The sequence below is a fragment of the Phodopus roborovskii genome, unplaced genomic scaffold, assembly GCF_943737965.1.
Source record: "Phodopus roborovskii unplaced genomic scaffold, PHOROB, whole genome shotgun sequence".
Lineage (NCBI taxonomy): Eukaryota > Metazoa > Chordata > Mammalia > Rodentia > Cricetidae > Phodopus > Phodopus roborovskii.
In genome coordinates this window covers 41,895-64,037 of record NW_026125327.1, presented here as the reverse complement: position 1 = coordinate 64,037, position 22,143 = coordinate 41,895, and the positions used below count along the sequence as shown (strand labels likewise).

The following is a 22,143-nucleotide window of genomic DNA, read 5'->3' as shown; positions in this document are numbered from 1 at the left end:
TGGGGACAGGGCTTCTGAGGCATTGAGGAGGTAGGTGAGAGAGTCCCAATAATGTGGGAAAAAAGCTTTTAAAATATGCCTGGGTGGGCAAGGAGGGGCCCTCAGATTACCTCTCAGGAAAAGAGGATGGTGCAGGGTAATCTGGGTATGGTGTTGTGGGAGACCCAAGGAACAAGAGCTCAAGGTCGTGCTCAGGTGCCTGCCAAGTACAAGGTCAGCCTAGGCTGTTTGAAACCCTTCCTAGAGGAGCTAATTCAGAGTGGCCTCAGAATGGGTATAGCTTCTCTTAGGTTAGGGCAGAACCAGGAGTTCTGCCTCATCTCTGTTTTCCTGTGACTTTACCCTGTGACGTTAGTGTTTGTCCGTGTTAGTCTTCCCACTCCATTCTCCGGCCCCTCCCACATACCTACCCCTGTTCCATCCCAGGGATACAAAAGCTGGTTGTGAAATGAGTTAGGAAAGATGGCTGGGTAGACACCAAAGAAAAGAGAAGGATCTGCAAAAGAGGAGGTCGGAGAATAGGAGGAAAACAGCAAGCTGTGGCATGGAAGCAGAAAGAAGGGAGGAGTTTGGCCACGAGGATCTAGTATCAGAGAACATGGATGTGGATAGGCAGAAATTACTAATAGCTACAAAAAAGCCCCACTGCAAGGGGGGAAATGGCTGAACCATAATCTCACTTGGGTCTGGGGACATTGTACCAGTCTAGATGCTGAGGGAGAGGAGAGGGTTGGGTGGGTGGTGGGAGTGTCATCCTCAGCCAGCATGTCTTTCTGTTTGTGAAAGAGAAGAGGATCCAAAGTTCATTCGGGAGTTCTGGGATTTTGCTGCCCCCAAATGAGGCCATAGCATGGAAAAGTGGGAGACTCTTGAACCCTGCCTGGTGGCTGGGTCACTAATTTGTGAGGATACAGGGATAAGAATATCAGCAGGGAGTGCTCTGCTTTGTGAATGAGGTCACGGCAGACACGAGGCTACCTCTAGATGTCGCCATCCAGCTGTGCTGGTGTCAGCAGAAGCAGGCTTGAGGAGGGCTGCCCTGAGCAAATGAGGATCTGCGTCCTAAAACGCTGAGCAGCATCTCCCTGCGGTGCAGCCTGATACACCTTCAGGAAGCCCCACAGTGCTGGGACTTGGGGGGGGGTATGGGGTATGGGGTGGGCTCTGTTTTGTGCTTGTGGCCATCCAGTCTTGCTTTGTGGGAAGGGGCTGTTGAGACCCAGGCTTGCCAGAGCAGGTGGTAGGTTGCAGGTGGTATCAAGTGGCTGCCATCCCGACCAGCTGTCTTCAAGGTACTTGTTTTCCTCTGTGAACTACCTAACAATTATAACCAATTGCATTCTTATTCGGTTCCCTGTAGCTGGTCCTACAGCCAAGCAGCCTTTCAGTAATCCTGCACACAGCTTGTCTCAGCTTTAAGAATAGCCTAAGTCATTTCTATGCCCCAAAGGGAAGCTGTCCCCGCCCCCAGGCAAGTGCAAAGGCCATACAGCAGTCAGATCTGAACTGTTGCTTCTCTGCTCACTTCTATAATCCTTTGGGTGAGAGCTCAGATGCCTTTTCCCTAGACAGGTCTTCCTCCCTGCCATAGTCATGGAGAGAGGTTTTATAATGTATCAAGGCTTTGGACTTGCTCTTCCCTATGGCTGGGACACCTGGCACTTTCTACCTCCTCTTGGCTTACCCAGGTCTTTGAGCCTGATTCTGCTAGATTCTAGCTTGTCTGGGAGACTCCCTGGCTTTCTAGGTCTCTCTCCCAAGCAATCCCTCTCTATTTTTAGCACTGAACAGTCCTATTTATTCTCTCCATGGGTCTCCCATCTCATCTGTCTGCTTTCTTTGTAGCACTAGGATTCTGGTTTGGCTTTCCCCTGGATAACTGTGCATCAACCCAATATGTGGCATGAAGTATACACTCAATATTTAAAATGTGGAAGAGGCTGGGGATGTAGCTCAGTGGTAGAGCACTTGCCTAAATTTATGAGGTCATAGGTCCAAACCTCAGTGTCACAAGACAGACAGACAGACAGATAGGTGATAGGCAAAATGCTAGGGATGAAAGAATGAAAGAAAAGGGAAGATTTTGGTTTTCTTCCACAAGATAAAGTGGAGTTTTCCCAAGAGTTAGAACATTTCTTCTGGCTGCTCCTGGGACAGAGACTAGAATCTTTTACTTCTCATTGTGATTTGAATAGTACCTCAAATTCTTTCACCCTCCACCCATCAACCAGTGGATTCTAATTAACTTTATCCTCTTTTTTTTTTTGTTTGTTTGTTTGAGATAGCTTTTGCTATATAGCACAGGCTGTGTTTAAACTTTCTGCCTTCTTCCTTTAGGCCTTCCAGTTGCTGTGATTAGAGGCATGTATGACCAAACAAATTCCCAGTCTCTTGAATCTGAATTGAACTTAGGGACTTGTAATCAAGACAACATAGCAAAGGGTACATTGGGGACTGGGTAGGTAAGGTGGCAAGCTCTGTAACTGATGATTACCCATTATTATACTACTCACTCTAGTTATGGTTATGTTGGAAATTTAATTTTGTCTTTTCCATTTTCTTTCCTCTTTTTTTTTGTGTGTGGTAGGAAGGATTTAACTCAGAGGTCTGTACATGCTAATAACTATTCTACTGCTGAGCTACATTCATCATCCCTTTTATTCTGATGTTTTCTTTGTTGTTGTTTTGGAACAGACTCTTTCATAGCACAGGCTTGCCCTTGAGCTTTGCTGTGTAGCTGAAGCTGACCCTGAACTTCGGATCCTCCTTTCACAGTCCCAGATGCTAACTAAGATTAGTGCACTTCCATAACCCAACACATGTCTGGGAATTCTTTTTTATCACCATCAGTGACATCTACCACTCTCTCCTGCTTCCAGTGAGAAAAATGTCTGGGTCCCTTCCTGGTGTGTGGGGGCTAAGTGTGAACTGGCTCCACCCATTCACCCCTTCTACTGCTTGAGCCTCTCTGATCCATTTTCAGCCAGGGAGGGACTATAGCAGATGCTCAGTTTATGATAATTTGAAATAATACATACATTTGTGTATGTTCTGGTCAGATGCTGTGCCAAGCACTTTATATGTATTATCTTCTTCAAGCTAGGACTGCCTCCATCCCCAACTACCCCTGCCTGTAATCAAAGTGATTGGCAGGCTGAGACAAGAAGTTTGTGGTTTGTGAGTTCTGGGCTAGCCTGGGATATGTATTGAAACTCTCAAAAATAAAGAAACAACAACACAAACCCCAAAGCTGGCTATGGTGGCACAGATCTGTAATGCCAGCTGTCAGGAGGCAGAAGCAGGAGGATTGGGAGTTCAAAGTCATCCTCAGCTATATAGTGAGTTTGTGGCCAGCATAAAGTATCCTGAGACCCTCTCTCAAAAACCCAAAACACAACAAAAACTATGTACTATTGTATTTAATCCTCACACAACCCTTTGTACTCAGAAAAACTGAAGCTGGATAGATGCTCTGCAATGCCCAAGGTCATAAAGTAAGGTGGAGCTAAGCGTCAATTCCTGCTGCTTGACTTCACAGTTGATTTCTTCCTTGTATTCATGCTGCTGTGTTGATATTTATTCCTCCAACAGGAACATGCTCCAGCAGCTGCACAAAGGGTCCACAGCATTCTAGAAAGGAGTGAGATGTGGGTTCACAGAAGTGACATAAGCAAAAGTTGGGGTAGCATTTGGAAAAGCATGAACCGAAAGGAACAGAAGGGATCTGCTCTGAGGCTAGGACTTCTGTCTATGCCTGAGATCAGAGCCACATTGATACAATTCCTTGCAAGGGACAGGAATGCTATGAATGGATTTTACCCTGTGTCCCCAGGCAGCTGGGCCTTTGAGGCTGGGAGAGCAAGTAGAAGCTAGGGAGTGTTTCTCTCCAGTGAGCAAGAGGAGCCAGCAGACCTTGGTATGGCCTTCTTTCCTGATCCCAAGGTCTTGCCCTGGTCTCTGACTCAGTCCACTCATCTTGCCTTGGGACTGGCATCTTTAGCTTGGAGATGGGCCCAGAACCCCTTAGGCACATAGTGAGGCTTGCTTTCCCATCCAACACCTGTGAAAGTTTATTTCAGAGGGCGAGACAGAGGGAGGGTGGGCCAGACAGCTATACCAGAGCATTTGAACAAAAATGGTCATGGCATTGGTGTTTGTAAAAGAGAAACAGTGTTGACATGACTTCACTCAGCACAAGACACAGACCCTGCTGCAGCCATTTCAGCAGGTTTTAAATGTGACTGAAAAAAAAAAAAAATGAATGTAATGGCTGAAGAACTTTATGGATGATATTGTAAATAAGTAGCGTAATCGGAGATCAACAGAATATACAGTGTGACTCCAAGTTGAAAGAAATCCTTCTCCCATCCCTCATGCTTACTCTTCCATCAGCTCCCTCGTGACTTACCCCATTGGCCAGGCAGGCAGTGGGGGAGGGGAATGAGACTATCTTGGGAAGGGGATGAGATCATTCTAAGGCTGGCTGATTTAGAACTGGGTAACTTTTTCCATCCATATGGCTCTCAGAGACTTCTGCACTGGCTCATAAACCTTGGCGCCAGCCTTGGGGATCGGGTCACAAGGCCCCTCCTCACTGTGCAAATGGGGGCAAAAAACTGCATGGGGCTGGGGTTAGGGCTTAAGTTGAAACAGAGTGACAGAGGGATGTGGGGATGGGGGCATGCACCTAATGAGTCTCGGTGTCCTGAAGCTCTCTAGGAACCAATATGGGTAGATGGTGCACTTTGTGGGTGAAAGTCACCTTGCAAGGAGCAGAGCTTTGCCCCAGGCAGTTCCTCTAACACCTATATTTGGGGATTCCAGTTGGCTAGCCTCTCCTGCTCCCAGTCCCCCTCACTTCCCCCACCCCCACCCCTGCCAGGATCCCTTAGGCTCTAGCCCTGCAAGGAGTCGATGTGGAGTGGAGATCTGGCCTAGGAAGAGACTGAGGCCAAAGTCTAGATCAATACTTGATTGGCTTCAGTTTGCTTTCCTCTGACCTTATGCCTCCAGCCACAGTGTCAGTCAGGCTACCTAAGTTCCAGCCTTCAGGTAATAATAAATAGTCTTGGACCTTGAGCTTGGTCACATCTCTGAGCCTTTTCCTAGGGAGTTCACTTATTCTTCCCTCTTCCCTCTCTAGCTGCCTTTGTCACCTCCTTAATCCCGAGATGAGTCAAGTACCAACTGACCCCAAGTCAGTGTCCAGCATGACAGTTTATCTGTGGTCGTCTCAACCTGGGGCTTGTATCTAGGGGAAATTCTAGTATACATTGAATAAAGGAAAAGAGGAAGGCCTTGGGATAGAGATTAGACAAAGACTAACTGTATGCTCAGTTCTGTTCTGTGCCCTACTTATTGCTACTCTGTGCTAAGACTTCCAGGGGCAGCCAGCAGCGTCTGGCATCTCAGGCCCTATCATACAAAGTAAGAGAATGTGGAATGAGGTACCTTCACTGGGCTTAGTAGGCAAGGAGCAGAAGCTGGGCAGAACCAGAATGGGCTGGAGTATTTCTTTAGCCTGGGTTTTGGGCAGCAGGGCTGGGAACAGAATACTATGGTTGGATGGACTTGTTCCTGGAAAATCCCCATAAGCCTTTTCAGCAGTGTGCTTTGTGCCTGGCACTCACTCCTTCAGAAGGGAAGGAGCAACTCCTTTTCTGCTCCTGAACCACTCAGGCAAGGCGCTTGCCCTCTCTGTATCCAAGCTGGGTTCTGGACTGGCACATCTATTGAGTATTGTCCATTGACCTCACCAATTCTGCCAGCCATTCTAAAAGCAGGGGTCAGGGTTCCTATAATTTGAGAAGGAAGTTGGAACTCTAAGATGCTATATGGCTTGGACAAAGCCATATAACTGCATTAGGGTTGGAGCCCCTATCTACTGATGGTACATGGTGCCATTCTCCCATTCCTACTTAGAAGTCTCCAAAGGGCAATGTGCCCACAAGCTGAGGATGCCACTTCAAGCTCAGTGACTTCTGCCCAAGGCCTAACCTGGCCCAGTGCCTGTCACTCTCAGAATAACCCTGGAGGTTCTGGGCATGGATTGCAGTCCATTACCTGGGACCTATTTTTATCCTTCGGGTAATGAGGAAGTCTCACCTTGTGCAGTAACCACTTGGGACAAGGCTGGATCATGTGGCCTCAGCTCCAAGTGATCTTGCTGCCCTACTGGGAAATGACCCCGACTGGAAGGGGGGAAGACCTGCCCTAGCCTCTTCCCAGAATCCTTACAGCCTATCATCCCAACATACTATACCTCAATGTCCATGCATACATGGCCAGGGTTTCCAGAGCATTGTTTGTTCTTCATGTCCAATGTCTTATGCACTTGCATAGCCAGAAACTCTTTCTTCTGTGTAGCTTCTTTTTCTTTAATTTAGTTAAAGGGTTCTCAAATCCAGGTACAGGGGCCATTTGGAGATTTAGTATCTAGAACTTGACTTTCAGAGTTTAGGTGTTAGGATGCTTTGGGGACAGTGAGTGGTGGTGTTTGAGGGGGTGACAGAGGTTGTGAGCACACTCACACAAACTCTGAAAGGTCAAGTGATTCATAACCAAGGAGTTATGGACCCCAAAACTATTTATATAGAAGAGTCAGTCCATAGACACATGGGGCACCTCATAGATCTCCTCACTGCTAAAATAGATGCGTATGTGTCTCCAGAGGAGGAGGAACTGTGTCCTGAGCCTGTCAAGGGAAGATGCTCAGAGGAAAAGACCAGAAGGAAGCTTGGCATGGTGGTAAATGACTGGAATCACATTGCTGGGAGGTTGAGGTGGGCCATTTAAAATCTGAAAACCCCAGCAAAAGTAACAATCCTATCTCAAAAACAAAGACAAAGAAACACTGGAAGAAAACTTGATTCTTAGAAAGTTACCATAGCAACACAGTCTACAATGACTGCAGCTAAGGTGACAATAATAGTAGTAGCTGCCCCACCACCACCTCCTTTAAGGCCAACATGGTGTCCACCCTGTGTTGAGTCAGGGCTCTGCTTATACTATCTCAGTGAGCCCCACAGATGGTCCTCTCTTGGTGGAGAATGGGCAGTGGGATGAGCTCCATAAATGTGATTGAGTTCTGCAGTATCTGCAGCTTTCTGGAGGTGGATGCTGAGGCCTCTGCCCTCAAACACCTTGCTGCAGTGCAGGGTATCAACAGGAGGGCTGGCCCCTTGGGGATACCATCAGAGAGCCAGCCAGGCCAACGGAGTGAGCTTCAGTCCACTTGGCCCTACTCCTCTTGGCGCTGGGGCTGGAAATAGCAGCTGCTCAAGTGCTGACAATCAAAGGGCAGCTAAAAAAAGGCCCCTCAGTCTGGGCACTGTCGCACTCGGCTTGCAGGGCCTATTTTGGGGGAGAGGGTGCCGACGTGCCAATGGAAAATCCATGGGTGGGAGTCTCCAAAGGTGGGGGGCCCATATGACTTCCTCTCTCCATATTAGCCTCCCTAAACATGAGCACGTATACACACACACACGCATTGCATGTTTAGCCTTCTTTTTCAACTGTTTGACCTTGTCATTGCATATAGTAATCCTGAAAAGGGATGAAGAAGCTGAAACTCAAAGAGATGTATCTCTGTTAGTAGAGAGTTTGCCTACCACATAAGCAGTTCTGGGCTCTATCTCCAGCACTAAATCAATTGGGCATGGTAACACATACCTGTAATCCCAACACTCAGGAGATAGAAGCAGTAAGATTAGAAATTCAAGGTCATCAATCTCTGCTACATTGAGAATTTGAGACCAGCATGGAATAAATGACACCCTGTCTCAACAACCAATGCTTACCCCCATCCCAAACTCAAGTGACATTTCCAAGGAAGGTCTCACAGCTAGGAAGCAGGGGGGGGGCATGGCACCCAGGCCAGTGCTGTTCTCTAGAGACAACCATCTCACTGAGCTAGAAAACCTACTGCTTTCTGAAGAGGCAAAAGCTCTGTGATGGAACAATGAAGACATGTTCTGTGTTGAATGAGTATGGACTGAAGACACATGGAAAGAATTCCTATTGGAAAGCCCAGGTTAGTTCTGAGGGGATTTTGCCTGACTGTAGGAGAGGCAGCTCCTGAAGAGAACCCAACCCCCACCCATCCTGTGACCACCTGCTCCCCCTCTGCCTGGGCCTCCAGAGACCAGCTGCCCCTGCCAAGTTTCCAGGGAACGTGTCAGATAAGGGGCCTGTGCTCATGACTCTCCCTCACTGGTCCCTATCTCTGTCCCTACTGCCATCACCAAGCGAATAAGAATAGCACAGTCTGGTGAGGGACACACACAGGGGCATCAGTCTCCTCGCCATCAGTGCCAATCCCACCCAACTGCCTGTTATCCTGTGCCCAAAGTCCACCACACATAGTAAAGTGCCAGTTTCAGCTGCAACTCCTGCAGCTCTAGGGGAGGATCAGGAGGAAGCCACATTGCTTGTGTGCTTTGGTCTCTGTAGTGGAGCCGTTTGATCCCACAGCTAGATGCTGTCTCTCTCAGGAAAAAGTGGCACAGCATTCTATAAAGTCTGACAGCTAGCTGGATCCTCTCCCCAGGCTATGGCCCCTGATAATGGAGGCTCTGCCTGGGTTCTGAATGCCCTTGAGAACTCTGACTCTAGCCAGTGAGGATTCAGATGGGGTAGGATCCCTGTGTCCTATGTGAAGCTGTCCCTGGGGTATGGTTATAGGGTAAAAATGTATGCCATGTTATTGCCTCTGCACAAGTCTCCTTTTAGCATTCAATGCAAGGATATGAGGGAAGGGTCTGTACTTATGGAACCCATGGTCAGTGTAGGCATGACATGGAAAGGGGGCAGAACCACATTTCTGAGTCACTGTGATACCTGATTGTAATTAAGGCATCTGAGTCCCCCAAGTCCTCTAATCACTATCCTGTATAATGCTCTAAGTCTGACTCACCATACAGACCAGCAACCCAACTTCCCTCCACCTAGATCATTGTCTTCATCACCTCATTTTCATGACTCTTTCCCTTGAACCCCAGCTTGCCTTCTGTCCTTCTGCATTACCCACCACTCACAGAGAGGCAGCCAGGGATGCTAAGGGAAGAGAAGAGATGGTGTATGGGTTTCTTGCATACTCATACACATACTCACACCACACAGAGAGGACCACACCACACTTACACACTCTCAGGCTTACACATGCATGTGCTCGACAGAGTGGCAAGTCCACCAAAAGGTCCCAAGCTCAGTCTCCCAACATTGTCCCTGCAGGTGGGTCTCCACAACTCCTGGATTCTTGGGATCCTGCCATCCCTCTGAGGTCTTCATGGTACAAACTAACAATGTCTTCCTGCAGTAGCAGGATGGTTTGGAGTGAAACCTTGGGAAGAACTTTCTTCCCTGAGGCCCAAGCTAGAGTCCTGGGGTAGGTGTAGATGTGTTTGGGTCCCAAGGTTGTTTCATTGTTTTGCTGGTGAGGTCTGGACTGACCTTGGAGCCTCTAGCTTCAGGAGCTCTATCGCTGAGGCTGGAAAAAGTTTAAAAATATCTCCATGTTTACATTCTTTTCAAGCCTGTCCCTTTGATCTGGCCCTATGCCTCTGAAAGGGGCCTGGGAGAGGTGGGAGCATAGCCCCCCGCTGTGCAGGCTCCTTATGTCCCCAGCCCAGTCAGAATTATGTTACACCCCTCACATCAAAGAACCAGAGAGAGCTTCCATCAGTGACCCATCAATACCAATGGATGCTGGATTTGGGCTCTGTTCCATACTTCTCCAAAACTTGGGCCTCAAATGCCTCTAGGGAGTATGAATGTGGGGCTGAGGGCATTTGTGATAATCTGAGGAAAGCCACAATTACTACTACAGAGTGCCTGGCTATGTGCTTGCTAAATATATTTTACAATTATATAATGTAGTTCTCCCTGAAACCTCATTTTATAAACCAGTAAACTGAGGATCAGAGAGATGAAGTGATCTAAAACACATAGCAAGGATGAAGCAGGTATGGTGCCATCTTCTATTCAGATAGACCACTGATCACTTACACATACACATCTTGTCTTACTGTGGTGTAGTAATGATGTATGATCTTACTGACATAAATCCTTACAGGTTCACCAACTCTCTCACTATGTGTTTTTCTTCTTCTGTGAGTTGGGAATGATCCTATGTGATCCTCATCTTCTTTTCTAGAATGGAGCTATGCATAACAGAAAAGTTTTGTGTCTACATATGCTCAGGGTCTGAACCTTTTAACACTAGTGGTCATCCTCTATCTGATCCTGGAAAGTCAAGGAAGATGTTGTCCAGTTTTTTTTTTTTTTTTTTTTTTTTTTTAAGACAGGGTTTCTCTGTGGCTTTGAAAGCTGTCCTGGAACTAGCTCTTGTAGACCAGGCTGGCCGTGAACTCACAGAGATCTGCCTGCCTCTGCCTCCCAAGTTTTGGGATCAAAGGTGTGCGCCACCACTGCCCGGCCAGATGTTGTTCAATTGGGACAGATATCTCCATTTGCTCTGGGTTCCTGTCATTAATCCTTCCCTTTGTTGGTTTCCCATCTACCTACTTACCAACTTATCATCCATTTATCTAATCCATCCCACTACTTATCCATCTATACACCCATCCACCCAGATGCTGATATCCATCCGTAAAAGGAGCCAGTGAGTACAAAGATACCAGCTTGGATGCTGCATGAACCCTCTTCTTTTTGGTCCACCTCCCAGTTTTACCAGAAGGAGATGGTTGAGTGATCTCTAAGGTACTATTGAGGGATCTTGAGGGAACAGAGACCAGCTGAAGGATGAGTACACTTCTACAGAAGTCACAGAGACCTCAGCCACAAAGGTGTATCTTGTACTCTGGTTCCAGACTACCGGATATGTTTCTTAACCTCTATGACCTTCATGATCATCTACCTGAATATGGGGCCAATAATCCAGCCATAGCAAGCTAATGGAGAGTTGAAATAAGATGTTACCTGTGAAAGGGTTTTTTTTTTTTTTTTTTTGTATACTGAAGACTTCTGAGCAGGTTTAAATTAGACAGTGAATGGAGTGAGGGTAGTAGGGTGGAGAAGGCCCTGGTTGGGTTGGGGTGGTCAGTGCTATATCCAGTGTAGATGTGTGAAGTGTTGGTTTCTGAGTCCAGGGCAACTGAGAGTGGCCTCAGAGTCTATCTGGAGGCTCCCTTCCAGGCCAGCTGGGATGCCTGCCCTGTTCTATTGCCTGGGCTTGGCTATCCCATAGCAACTGCCAGCAGCAGAGAGATTATCTCCTAAAAATAGGGTTGAGCTCTACTGATGTTGTTTTCTCTCTTCCCCATAATTTATCACCATCAACTCTTGGTGCCTAGGACAGCAAGTCTTTCCCTAGATGCCAGGGACTATTAGGAAGGGGATGTGTAGAATCAACCTATGTGCTGTCATAGGGGCAGGGATCACAGATTAGTCCTGAGGTATTTGTCAGGCACTGGGGACATCTTTTAACCATGGGCAAGAGGCAGGGGTTCACCTGGAACTGGGAACCATTGAAACCTCCTGACTCACCCCAATGGTGTCCATCTGAGTGACCCCCCCACCCAATTTTCTGTAAATGTGCCCATGTTCTCCTGTGGGTGAGATCCAGTGGTGTGGAGCCTGTGGTGGGACAGAAGGAACTATTCCCAGTTTTAGCTCTCCTGTTCCTGCCTCAAGCAGCCCTCAACACTCCTCCAGAGGCTGAGGCACCTCTGCCCATCCCACGTGTAGTTGACTCATGCACAGGGATTTGAGTATGCTCACACATGAATGGAGGATACATATTCACAAGACTGTGTATCCCCATATTTCAGAGATGTCATAAACACAGGAATGCCTCCTGGAAAGACACTCCACCTTACCTTCATAGTTAGGGCTGGTAGGCTCTTGGAGATCCAACTTGCATTGACCCCAAGTTCTCAGCAACAGCTCAGATGATGTCCTTGTGTTCTTTACAAGTCACCCTACCAAGCTTCTGGACTTATTTTGTATAGCAGGAGAGGGGGCAGGCATGGGGGGGCAGGTGTGCTCATTCACACATGAACACATGTGCATCACAGTACAGTCATGCTTTTCAGGGTCCAGCCTGGCTCTCTGAGCCTTTATTATTGGGCAAAGAGCTGCCATTTGGAGTGCTCCCATGGCCATCATGTAAAGTCAGTGCTCAGGCTTTGGGGACATGCCTGGTGATAGTGTTTCCACTCCAAGAAGACAAGGGCTCTTACTCTGTCTTGGTCTCCAGCGTATCTTGGGCACTGGGTCCTTTCTCAGTGAGTTCAAATGGAGCTGGGGCCAACCTCCCAGCTGGGGCTGCTTGGATGACTCACACTGCTGCCTTTAGGGGCACACTGTCTGCTGGCTGATCCAGGTCCTTCTTCCTTGCCAGGGCCAGATGGGTGAAGACAAGAATGAGGATGAAGCCTGAAGGGCCCAAGAAGAACAGGTAAGTCCTTAGCAGGGATGAAAAGGGTACCTCACTAATCTCCTTGTCATTGGTGTTGGTTCTCTATGGTATTTTCTAGACAGTATCCCCATGTTGGGTAATGAATCCTAGTGTCTGATGAAATCTGATTGGTTGGTCTATTCTGCTCTTAACTCACCAAAGTCAAAGCATAACCCAGGTTCCTAAACCCCCCTTTCAGGAGGCTGAGGCAAGAAGATAATATGTTTGAGGTCTATCCAGGCTACAGTGAGTTCCAGGCCAGCTGGCAGCAATTTAGTGAGACACCCTTTCAAAATAAAAAGTTTTTACAGCTTTCTATTAGAATCATCGAAGAAAATCATCAAAGAACAAATTTATCAGAGTAACGTAGTAAGGGATGGGGAGGGTGACTTGAAGGAATTAAGCTGAACTCCTCCACAGGCAGTGTAACCTCAGATAAGTCACCTAGCTTTTCTGAGCTACTGTGGCCTCATTAACAAAGTTAGGAGACAGCAGGATCAAACTCCCAGGCTGTGGGAAGGATTTCATCATGTGTCTGCTATAGCACCCCGCTCCCCATAGGCAGTGGATGATAATGTGATAGTAAATGCTATTTCCTGGGGTGCACAGGATGACTGATACCTAGGGCAGTGGCTCCAACCACTCATCACCCTTATCCTTGCTGGAGCTCAGCCTTCATTACCTATCGCTGCCAGGGTGCCCAAAAGGACACCCACTGCTGACAGCTTCGTAGGCATTCCCTTCATGCGGCCCACCTTACGCATGCATTGGCCTTCCACGTTGCAGCGACACACGATCACTGGGGTGAGGAATGAAGATGAGAGTGTTAGAGAGGCTTCCCAGCTGCTTGGAACCTCCTGTCTGGAAAGCTGGCTGATATATGTTTTTGTGCACACCTCTGTAGGTATGTGTGTGTGTGAAGGTGCATACTCACTCCTCTGTGTATGTGGCAGGATGCACAGATATGTCGGCCCAGCTACACATATGCAAGTGTATAGGCATGCGCTGTCTATGTGACTATGAATGATGAATACCCAGGCTCTTTCCCCTGTACCCTGATGGCTCCCTCAGGAATTAACGATACCAACCTTGACTGCACCCAAGTCCCAGACTTACCTTGGACCTGGAGTTGCCACATCTGGGCATCATGGTGGACATTCACAGGTACCGTGTATTCACCTGGCTCTACCCAATGCAAGGCCAAGGTAAGGTAGGCATGGGAATCTGTTGGGTTACAGAAAATAATTAGGGTCACTAGCCTGGACAGGCTCCATCAGACCTGCTCCCCTGTACCCAACCCTACCTGAACTCACTTTTAAGTGAGCCTACCCTCTATAGTCCCATTCCCTTCCCTTGCCACATACCATTCAAAGACTGGAGGTGCCAATCCCGCTGCACTGTGGGGTTGGGACCAAGAGTGAAGCTGTAGGGACCATGTCCATTGGCCGGGTCAGGGTCCGCACTGGCCCCACTGACAACTACACCATAGTCTTGGCGGGGTGTACAGAGGTGTCTGCTGGGCCCAGGGGCCAGAGTCAATGCTGGGACTGGAGAGGCCCTCAGGAAATGAACCACAATGGTGGCAGAAGTGCTCAGTCGTGGCTCATCTGCATTGTTGGGGAGTGAGGGTAAGCCCTAGAGAACCTGGGCTGCTCTCCATACACCCCACACAGTTCATCAGTCTTACTCTGCTACTTCCCTCCATACTCCTGCACTCCAACCCCTTCTTCCCACTGTCACTTCCCGCATCAGTCTCTTCCTCCTCATGTCCTTCATCCTTTCACTCTTCAAAAAACTGTCAGACCCACCTGCATCTCTCTCGATGCCAAGTCTGTCTTAGTGTCTATGCTACCATGCAGACATGACCTGACCCTGGGGGAGTACATCTCTTCTGATTTCCATGGAACTCCTGAAGTACCCTTCCCAACACGCTTTCCCAGGGCCAGCTGTTTATCCTATTAGAATGCCATTCACAGTTTCCAACACCTGGCTTCAGTGTCCCATCTCCTAGCATTCCTGCCTCAGACACAGCTCCTGGCCCTCCTTCCACTTCCCTAACCTTGTACTCATTGTCTTGTCTGTCCCTGGAGTTGGTACCCTGAGAAGCCCAAGGGAAATTCTGAATGGCAAACTTAAAGGGTGGTTTTCATATAAAGTTCCCAAGTGGAATTGTAACCCCCTGAGAAGACCTCAGTGCTGCTTGATCATACCTGTGTCTTGGGCCTCCACAAGCACAGTGTAGGTGTCTCCAGGCTTGGCACCTTGCAGGGACTGGGCTGTGTGCACCTCCCCCGAGACCTCCTTGATGCAGAGCCAGCCCTCTGAGTCATTGACCAGGGAGAACCTGGGGCCCAAAGAAGAAGGTATGTTTAGAGACACACTGGAACAATATACAGGTTCTTGCCCAGAAACTTCCAGGATGACATGGTCCACTCAAATCCCCTGTGATTCAGGGGCAACAACAGTGCTGGTAAGCCCAGCTGGCCACTTTCAGAATTTGTTGGTGATGAAGAATTTGAATTGTAGTTAGAGGAAAGATTATCAGAACATGGGGAGCAGGACGTGGTCTGGTTAAAATTCACTTGTTCCAGAGCATCCTGCCAAGAAGTCTGGAGGGCTCAGACCCAGGCAAAGCTTCAATCTGTTTGCACTCCCTTTGGGGTCTAAACACTTCCTCCATTCCTGCTTACTCCATCCAACCTGATCCTGCAGGAGCCAGAAACTTGGCATTACTCATAGTTTGGGAAATATTCTCAGCCATACACAAAATGAGTTTTTCTGGGGTGTTGACGTCATCCTTGGGGAGCAAGGGAAGTCCAAGCTAGGTAAGAGGCAGGGCTTTTGGCTCACCTGAGGGTTCTGCTCATGGGCTCTGAGAGCTGGATGGTCAGTAGGAGGGAGCCAGCTGGGGTGCTGACTGGGATGCTGGTCTCATAGCTCTCCTGGTCCAACTTGAGGGGTGGTATCACCCTTTCCACCAATATAGTCACTGTGGCTGTGGCTGCAGGGCCTGGGTCTGTGCCCACCAGTTCCTCCACATTCCGCACTACCACTACCACCTTGTGGTGAGGAGCTGCCTCATAGCTGAGGTTCTGGAACCAGTGAGTTCTGGGTCACTGTGTGAGTCGGGGTACAGCACACTTGTGGCCCTTCCCCACCTGTCCATATCCTAACCTTTTGGAGTCTAAGCTGGACACGATCAGAGTCTGGCTCCCAGGCCAGGTCAAAGATCCCTTTTGGGTCTCCTTCTTCAATGGCAAAGTCCATAAGGCGGAAGGCAGGTTCCAGGTCAGCATCAGTGGCCATAAGTGTGGCCACAAGAACCCCCGGCTTCGCATCCTCAGGAAGACTTACAGGTCCAATCTGGAGAGATGGAGATGTTTGGTAAATATTACCAGCACCCTCCCAGTGATCTCTGCAGCTCTGTGTCAGCTTACCTGGGAAGCTAGGAACTCAGGGGCATGGTTGTTGATGTCTGTGATCATGACTGACACCTCACATGTGCTGCTGAGGCCTGATGCAGGGGAGGGATTGTTGGTGAGGTTCCAGTGGGAGCAGAGGGAAAGGGGCCCAGGTCACCACCAGGGTACTTACCACCCTCTGATCCTGCTAGGTCAACAGCCAGCACCTGAAGCAGGATGGCCTGGCCAGCATGAAGTGGGGCGGTGCCCAGTGTTACCCTGCCTGAGGTAGAATCTAACTCGAAGGCTTCTCCTTTAGCCCCCTCTTCAGGCTCAGGACTCAACAATCGATACACAACGTGAGAATTGGGTGACCCAGGGGCATCCACGTCCTCTGCTGACAGTGTAGTCACTTCAGTTCCTATAAAACAACATTTCCATCCACATCTTGAGCTTGCTTGTATGAGCGCATGCGTGCACGCACTGTGAGGCTTCGATATAGAACTCTGAAGCTGGACTCACTCCAAAGAAGCAAGACGGATGCTTTCTATGAACTCTACTGTTCCCTCCCCTCCTGACAAGGCCCATAACCCACCTGGGGGGCTGAGCTCAGGGATGCTGATTGTTGGGCCACGTGGGGAGCAGACAGGTGCATTGTCGTTCTCATCCATTACCACCACCTGCAACTCCAGGGGTTCTGCATAGTCCTCACCATGGGAATTCTGAGCTCTTACTTGGAGCAGGTACTGTAGTGGGCAGTGGGGAGCTTCAGATCAGCCAAGAGTAGCTCCAGGCTGGAGTGGATTGAAGTCCCTTCTGGTGGCTAGCCCCACCTCTCCTGGGCTGTCTTCACTGCCTCAGCATCTGTGGGGGATGTGACAGAGCACCCTCCAGTCTCCCCTGTGTTTCCCTCTCACCTTACCTCAGCCTGGGCCTCTCGGTCCAGCTCCATGGTTACACGGATCCTCCCCTCTGCATCCACATCAAAAGGTCCTGGAGGCTGGCTTTCCAGCTGATAATGTGCATCCCCTCCATTCCAGTGCACCTGTGAGGAGGATGTAACATGAAAGCACTTAAGGCTGAGAGACAGGAAGAAGGATCTATGCCAGCCCTAATCCCCCAACTGATTCCCAGGCAAGGAGCCTGGACCCTAAGAACATGTGGTTAGCTACTTGTGACATCTTTACACTGCTTCAAGCCTGAACCTTTTCCAAGTTGCCTAAATGACAAGGTTACTTTATTTTCTGCTTTCTCAGTCTGAGCCTGACCCCAAGGCATTCCTAGAAAAGGCTGGAGACATTCCTGGCTTGGGTGACAATCCCCATGGCAGTGAAAGTTGGCAGCTGTATTCCCTGAGAGAGCCTTAGTCAAGTTGGGGATGCCAGAACACAAACCCATACCTACTAGAGGATAGCACATGATGGGCTGTGCCATTAGTCCCTAGGCCTTACTACTCACTTTATAGTGGGAAGTGTGTATCTCAGGAAGGAATGGGGGTCAAGATGAGTTCTGGGCACTCCTCCCAAGTGTCCATGCAACTCAGGCCCAGCTGCACTAGCCACACGGTTACATCAGTCACTGATAGCCACTTCTCACCTGGGCAATGCTGTGTGGGTATGCAACTCTGAGATTCTCTGCCAGGTGAACAGGCTGTAAGGGTACCCAGGTGCTCTGTACTATGGAGATCTCCACAGTGGCAATGGCCTGGTGGCCTGAGGCCTGGTCTCCCCATGTCCTTGACCTGTACCAACAGCTGGTAAGGCTCTTCAAGGGTATGGTCTAGGCTGGTGCTTCCTAGAAGGGATGGAAGGTCAGCTGAGCATGGACCCAGGGAGCAAGGCCCAAAGCAATTTCAGGCAGTGCCAAACAGAAATCCAAGTATATTACAAGTGTTCAAAAGACTCTTGGGGGCCTGGAGAGATGATTAAGTGGTTAAGGACACTGATTGCTCTTCCAGAGGACCCAAACTAGATTTCCAGCACCACAGGCAGCTAATAACTGTCTGTAATTACAGTTCCAGGGGGCCTGATGCTATCTTGTACAGTGCCAAGGAAACATGGAGGCAAAATACCCACAAATATTACATATCTGTGTACACACACACACACACACACACACACACACACACACACACACACTTTTTAAAAAAGATTCAAAAAGATAAAAAGAAAAAGTGATAAGGAATGAGATAGTCTTTTTTTTTTTTAAAAAAAAGATTTATTTTATTATTTATTTATGTGTATGTGTGTATCTGCATGAGTACAAGTACTAGCAAAGGCCAGAAAAGGGCATCCAATTCCCAGAAACTAGAGTTATAGATGTTTATGAAATGGCACATGGGGGCAGAGGATTGAATCCAGGGCCTCTGCAAGAGCAGCCAGTGCTCTTAAACAAAGCTATCTCTCCTATGACCATCATGAGCAGGCAACTAGTACTTGATAGATGGCAACTTCACTTCCATAGTAAAAAATTGATGGACTGCTGAGGTATCTGGATGACCAGGGTGGAGAGAAGGACAGATAGGTAGATGATAGGAAGAGGGAATGGATGATTGACTAGGTGGGACTTTGGGTATGAGGATAGAAGATGAGCAAGTGTTGGATAAATGGGCTGCACAGGTCATTTGGGGGTAGATGAGTGAAAAGGTGGACGGCTGGTATTGTAATTTAAGAAAAGCATCATGCTAGAGAAAGATGCCATGTGACAGGGTTCAAGAAGAAGGGTTTTTTTTTTGGTTAGGGAAAAGGATCATAAAAAGGGGGAAGGGGAGGGAGGAGACAGGCCTCCAGGGAATAGGAGCAGCAGGAGAGGAGAGAGGAAAGAGAGGAGCATAGGAAGAGAGAGAGAAGGATGGGCAGGGCCATTTAAAAAGGGAACATAGTGAATATGCACAGGTGGTGCTCTTAGTGACTGCAGCTGAGGCATATTCTGTCAGAATCCCAACGACAGGCCAGTACAGGTGTCTGAATAGTAACAGCTGGGTTAAAGTATGAGTCACTTATCCATCTATCCCCAAATTGTACCACTGATCTAACTTACAGAAGTAGATCTATCTTGATATCATTCCTGAGGTATCTTAACTACAGCTTCTTCACCCATTCTAGACTGGTCTCCATCTATCCCACATCTAAACTTGCCATGCACAACACAGCCTTAGCCTCTGCCTAGAATGCCCTTTTCTTTCATCTCAGCTCCAACCCATCAATCACTTACAGCTCAGAGGCCCCTTCTTCAGCATTCCATGACTCCCCTTGCCACCAAACTCAGTCCATGCTTACCCTTGGGACTAAGGGCCAGAGATCCTAGTCGAGGGTCCAGTTGGAACATATCTGGTAAAGGCTGAGTTGGAGACTGGCTCAGAATGTGGAATCGAAGATCTGAGTTAGCTGTACCTGGTGCATCCCCATCAGAAGCCTCAAGGAAGAGGAAGGGGATCCCTGGGGGTGGGGATACAGTGTAAAGTATGGTAGGGACAGGGAGTATCCTGTACCTCCCCTCTCTTCTCAGAGCTTCCTTCTATGTTCAGCATTGTATCAGGGTTCTGGAGGTGAGCCTGTTTTTCATTCCATTTCTCAAACAGGCAAACTGAGACCCAAAGCAGATGGAACTGTTAAAGAAGTTGGAGGGTACAGAATGGAACAGACTTTGGAGGACAATGGGCCCTGCTGATTTGTCAATGGTACCTAACTGTCTCTTTACTGTCTGATGTCTCATCAGTGTCTATCTGACTTTACCACACATTGGTTGTCCTTGTCACTCACCAGGCCTGGTGCCCTGGCTCAGCTGAGCTCTGTAGATGGCCTGGGAGAATTGGGGTACCTGGTCATTCTCATCTTTTACATGCACAGTCACGAGCTGTGGACCCCACAAGACATGTCTATCCTTAGACTCCAAGGTGACCTGGCAAGAAGGGATAGTTAATCTCCAGTCCTGTCTTGTCTGCTCGCCCCTATACCTTACTCTGCCATACCTGGAGTTGGTACTCTGCCTTTTCCTCCCGGTCCAGGGTCTTTGTCACCATCAGAAAGCCAGAATCTGGATCCACAGCAAAGAGTTCTTGATCTGCTGTGCTTGAGTCCCCCTGATAACACAATCTGGCTTTCATCCCTCCCAAGGGGCAGTGGTAGCTAGGGCGTTAGAACAGAGGCAAAAGAGCTACAGGTGTGGGCTATTATCTCAACCCATGGGTAATAAACCCCTTAGGGGTCATATATCAGATATCCTGCATATCAAATATTTACATTGCAATTCGTAACAATAGCAAAATTGTAGTTATGAAGTAACAACAAAATAGTTTATTTGGTTGGGGGTCAGGACAACCTGAGGGACTATATTGAGGGGCTGAAGCATTAGGAAGGTTGAGAGCCACTGGGCTACAGGGTAACACCTTTACATAAGGCCCCATTTTATTTATTTATTTTTACTTTTTTATCTAAATTAGAAACAATCTTATTTTACATACCAGTCCCAGTTCTCTCTCCCTCCTGTCCTCCCATTCCCCCACCAACCTCCCAATCCACTCCTCTGAGAGGGTAAGGCCTTCCATGGGGGATCACCAAAGTCTGTCACATCATTTGGGGGAGGACTTAGGCCCTCCCCCGTGTATCTAGGCTATAGGCACTATTTTAAATATAGGGAAACTGAGTCTCAGAAGGAGCGGGCACCTGCCTAGAACCTTAAATCCAGTAAAGAAAGCTTCAAAGGCCTTCTTTTCCTTTTTAGACATGGTTTCACAATATGGCCTAGACTGGCATCAAGCTCTTCATCCTCTTGTCATGGCCCCTCCTGTGCTAGGGCTACAGGCACATGACATTACACTTTCTATTCTTTAACTCAAAGCTCTGCTCTCTTTGGGATTTAAATCTTGTTAGCTACTTACACTAATCCATCATTTAGAAAGTTATCTAAGGAGAGCCAGAGCAGGAAAAAGAACAGACCCTAGAGGTTGGAGAAGCATGATATCGAGGGTGATGGGAAGCCACCCTGTGTGCGCAGGCTCACCTTGATTATGTAAAAAGGGAAATTTCCACCATAGTTTTCAGGGACTTCCACATGCAGTTCTGCAGGCTGGGCCTGGGTGCTGAAAGCCTGTTGGAAATTCTCACCTTGTTCCACAGGCACTGGCAGGAAGAGGGAATTTCTGCCCCTTCCCCCAGCCTAACAGCTCTTAGCCCCATCCATCCTCTGGTCTTAGGCTTCCTGCTTCCACAGCAGGCCCATAGCTCTCACTCTGAACTCCGACTCCCACACTACTTTTGTGGGCTAGTGTGATGAGTCTGGGTGGGATTGGGGACAAGGGTGCTAACCGCCAAGGATGAGATCTGAAGGAAGAGGCAGGGCCCAGCTCACCTGAATAACAGAGAGGCAAAGCAGCCATAGCCAGGCAGCAATCATGGTCAAGGTGGGCCTGAGAGACATGAAAGGTGAGAATCTAGCCCAGAAAGTCAGGAAGAAGGGCTCTGTCCTATGCACATGTCCAGAGGGATCTCACTATAGACTAGTCTCTTCTCCCTGCAGTGGACTGTGGTTCTCTGTTGCAAATGTTCAGTTCCTTGGTCAGACCAAGTGAGGCCCCCAGGACCAACAATACTGCCTCTTGGCTCTTGCTATCACAGAGCACCATAGAAATTTTCACCTCCAAATCCCTTAACTTGCTGCTATAGCCTGCCCACCCCCCAGCAGCTCCTAAAGTGGTAGTCATTTAGCAGCCCACCAAATCACAGAAATTAGATCCTGGACAGACAACTGTCACTCCAGCAGTTCCATGTTTCAGGCAAGGCCTCAACAGCATGGCCTGGCCAAGGTCATAGAGGACTTGACCACAAGAGGAATCATTCTGGAACAGAGGACTTCTGGCTCAGGCCTTGGAGATTATCCCGTTTCCTACTACCACCCTTAGGGCCAGAACTCTGTCCTCACTTTATATTTTGCACGTAGCTTAGAATATGCAACATTATCTGCCCTCTGAAAGATGGATCCCTGAGAATTCTTACCTAAATATCTGAAGGATAGGGCAATGTCCCTACTCCCAATCTCAGCCCTGCACACCATAGCTCCCAGCCTCTCACCTACTGATGCCCCAAGTGTCTCCCTTGGTCCAGCAGCCAGGAGAGAGGGATCCTTCTTCAGGGAGCTCTGGCACGTTGGGCTAGGTGGGGCAGGGCAAAGGGGACACTTAAACAGGTAGGCGGTCTGGACACTCTTGCTTAGGAATGGAAAATGCCACTGAGTCCACAGCAGTAGGCCTGGCCCCGCCTAATCCCCCCAAGTTACTTATTGACTTTGGAAAGCTAGGACTGCTCAGCATCCGTGACTGCCAGCCCT

General features: G+C 48.5%; 1 protein-coding gene across 1 annotated transcript; it reads right to left on the bottom strand.

The window, feature by feature from the left end:
* Positions 1-12,215: 12,215 nt before the first annotated feature.
* Positions 12,216-22,053, bottom strand: LOC127213910 (cadherin-16-like). Its single transcript, XM_051174375.1, is given in 20 exon segments — positions 12,216-12,396; positions 13,101-13,217; positions 13,535-13,642; positions 13,783-14,025; positions 14,629-14,762; positions 15,269-15,510; positions 15,593-15,781; positions 15,856-15,932; positions 16,013-16,240; positions 16,415-16,565; positions 16,742-16,864; positions 17,416-17,547; positions 17,549-17,613; positions 19,098-19,256; positions 19,581-19,719; positions 19,790-19,900; positions 19,902-19,946; positions 20,821-20,907; positions 21,169-21,226; positions 21,888-22,053. Coding segments are annotated over 19 exon segments (2,493 nt in total). The 5' UTR covers positions 21,214-21,226; positions 21,888-22,053; the 3' UTR covers positions 12,216-12,298.
* Positions 22,054-22,143: the final 90 nt, after the last annotated feature.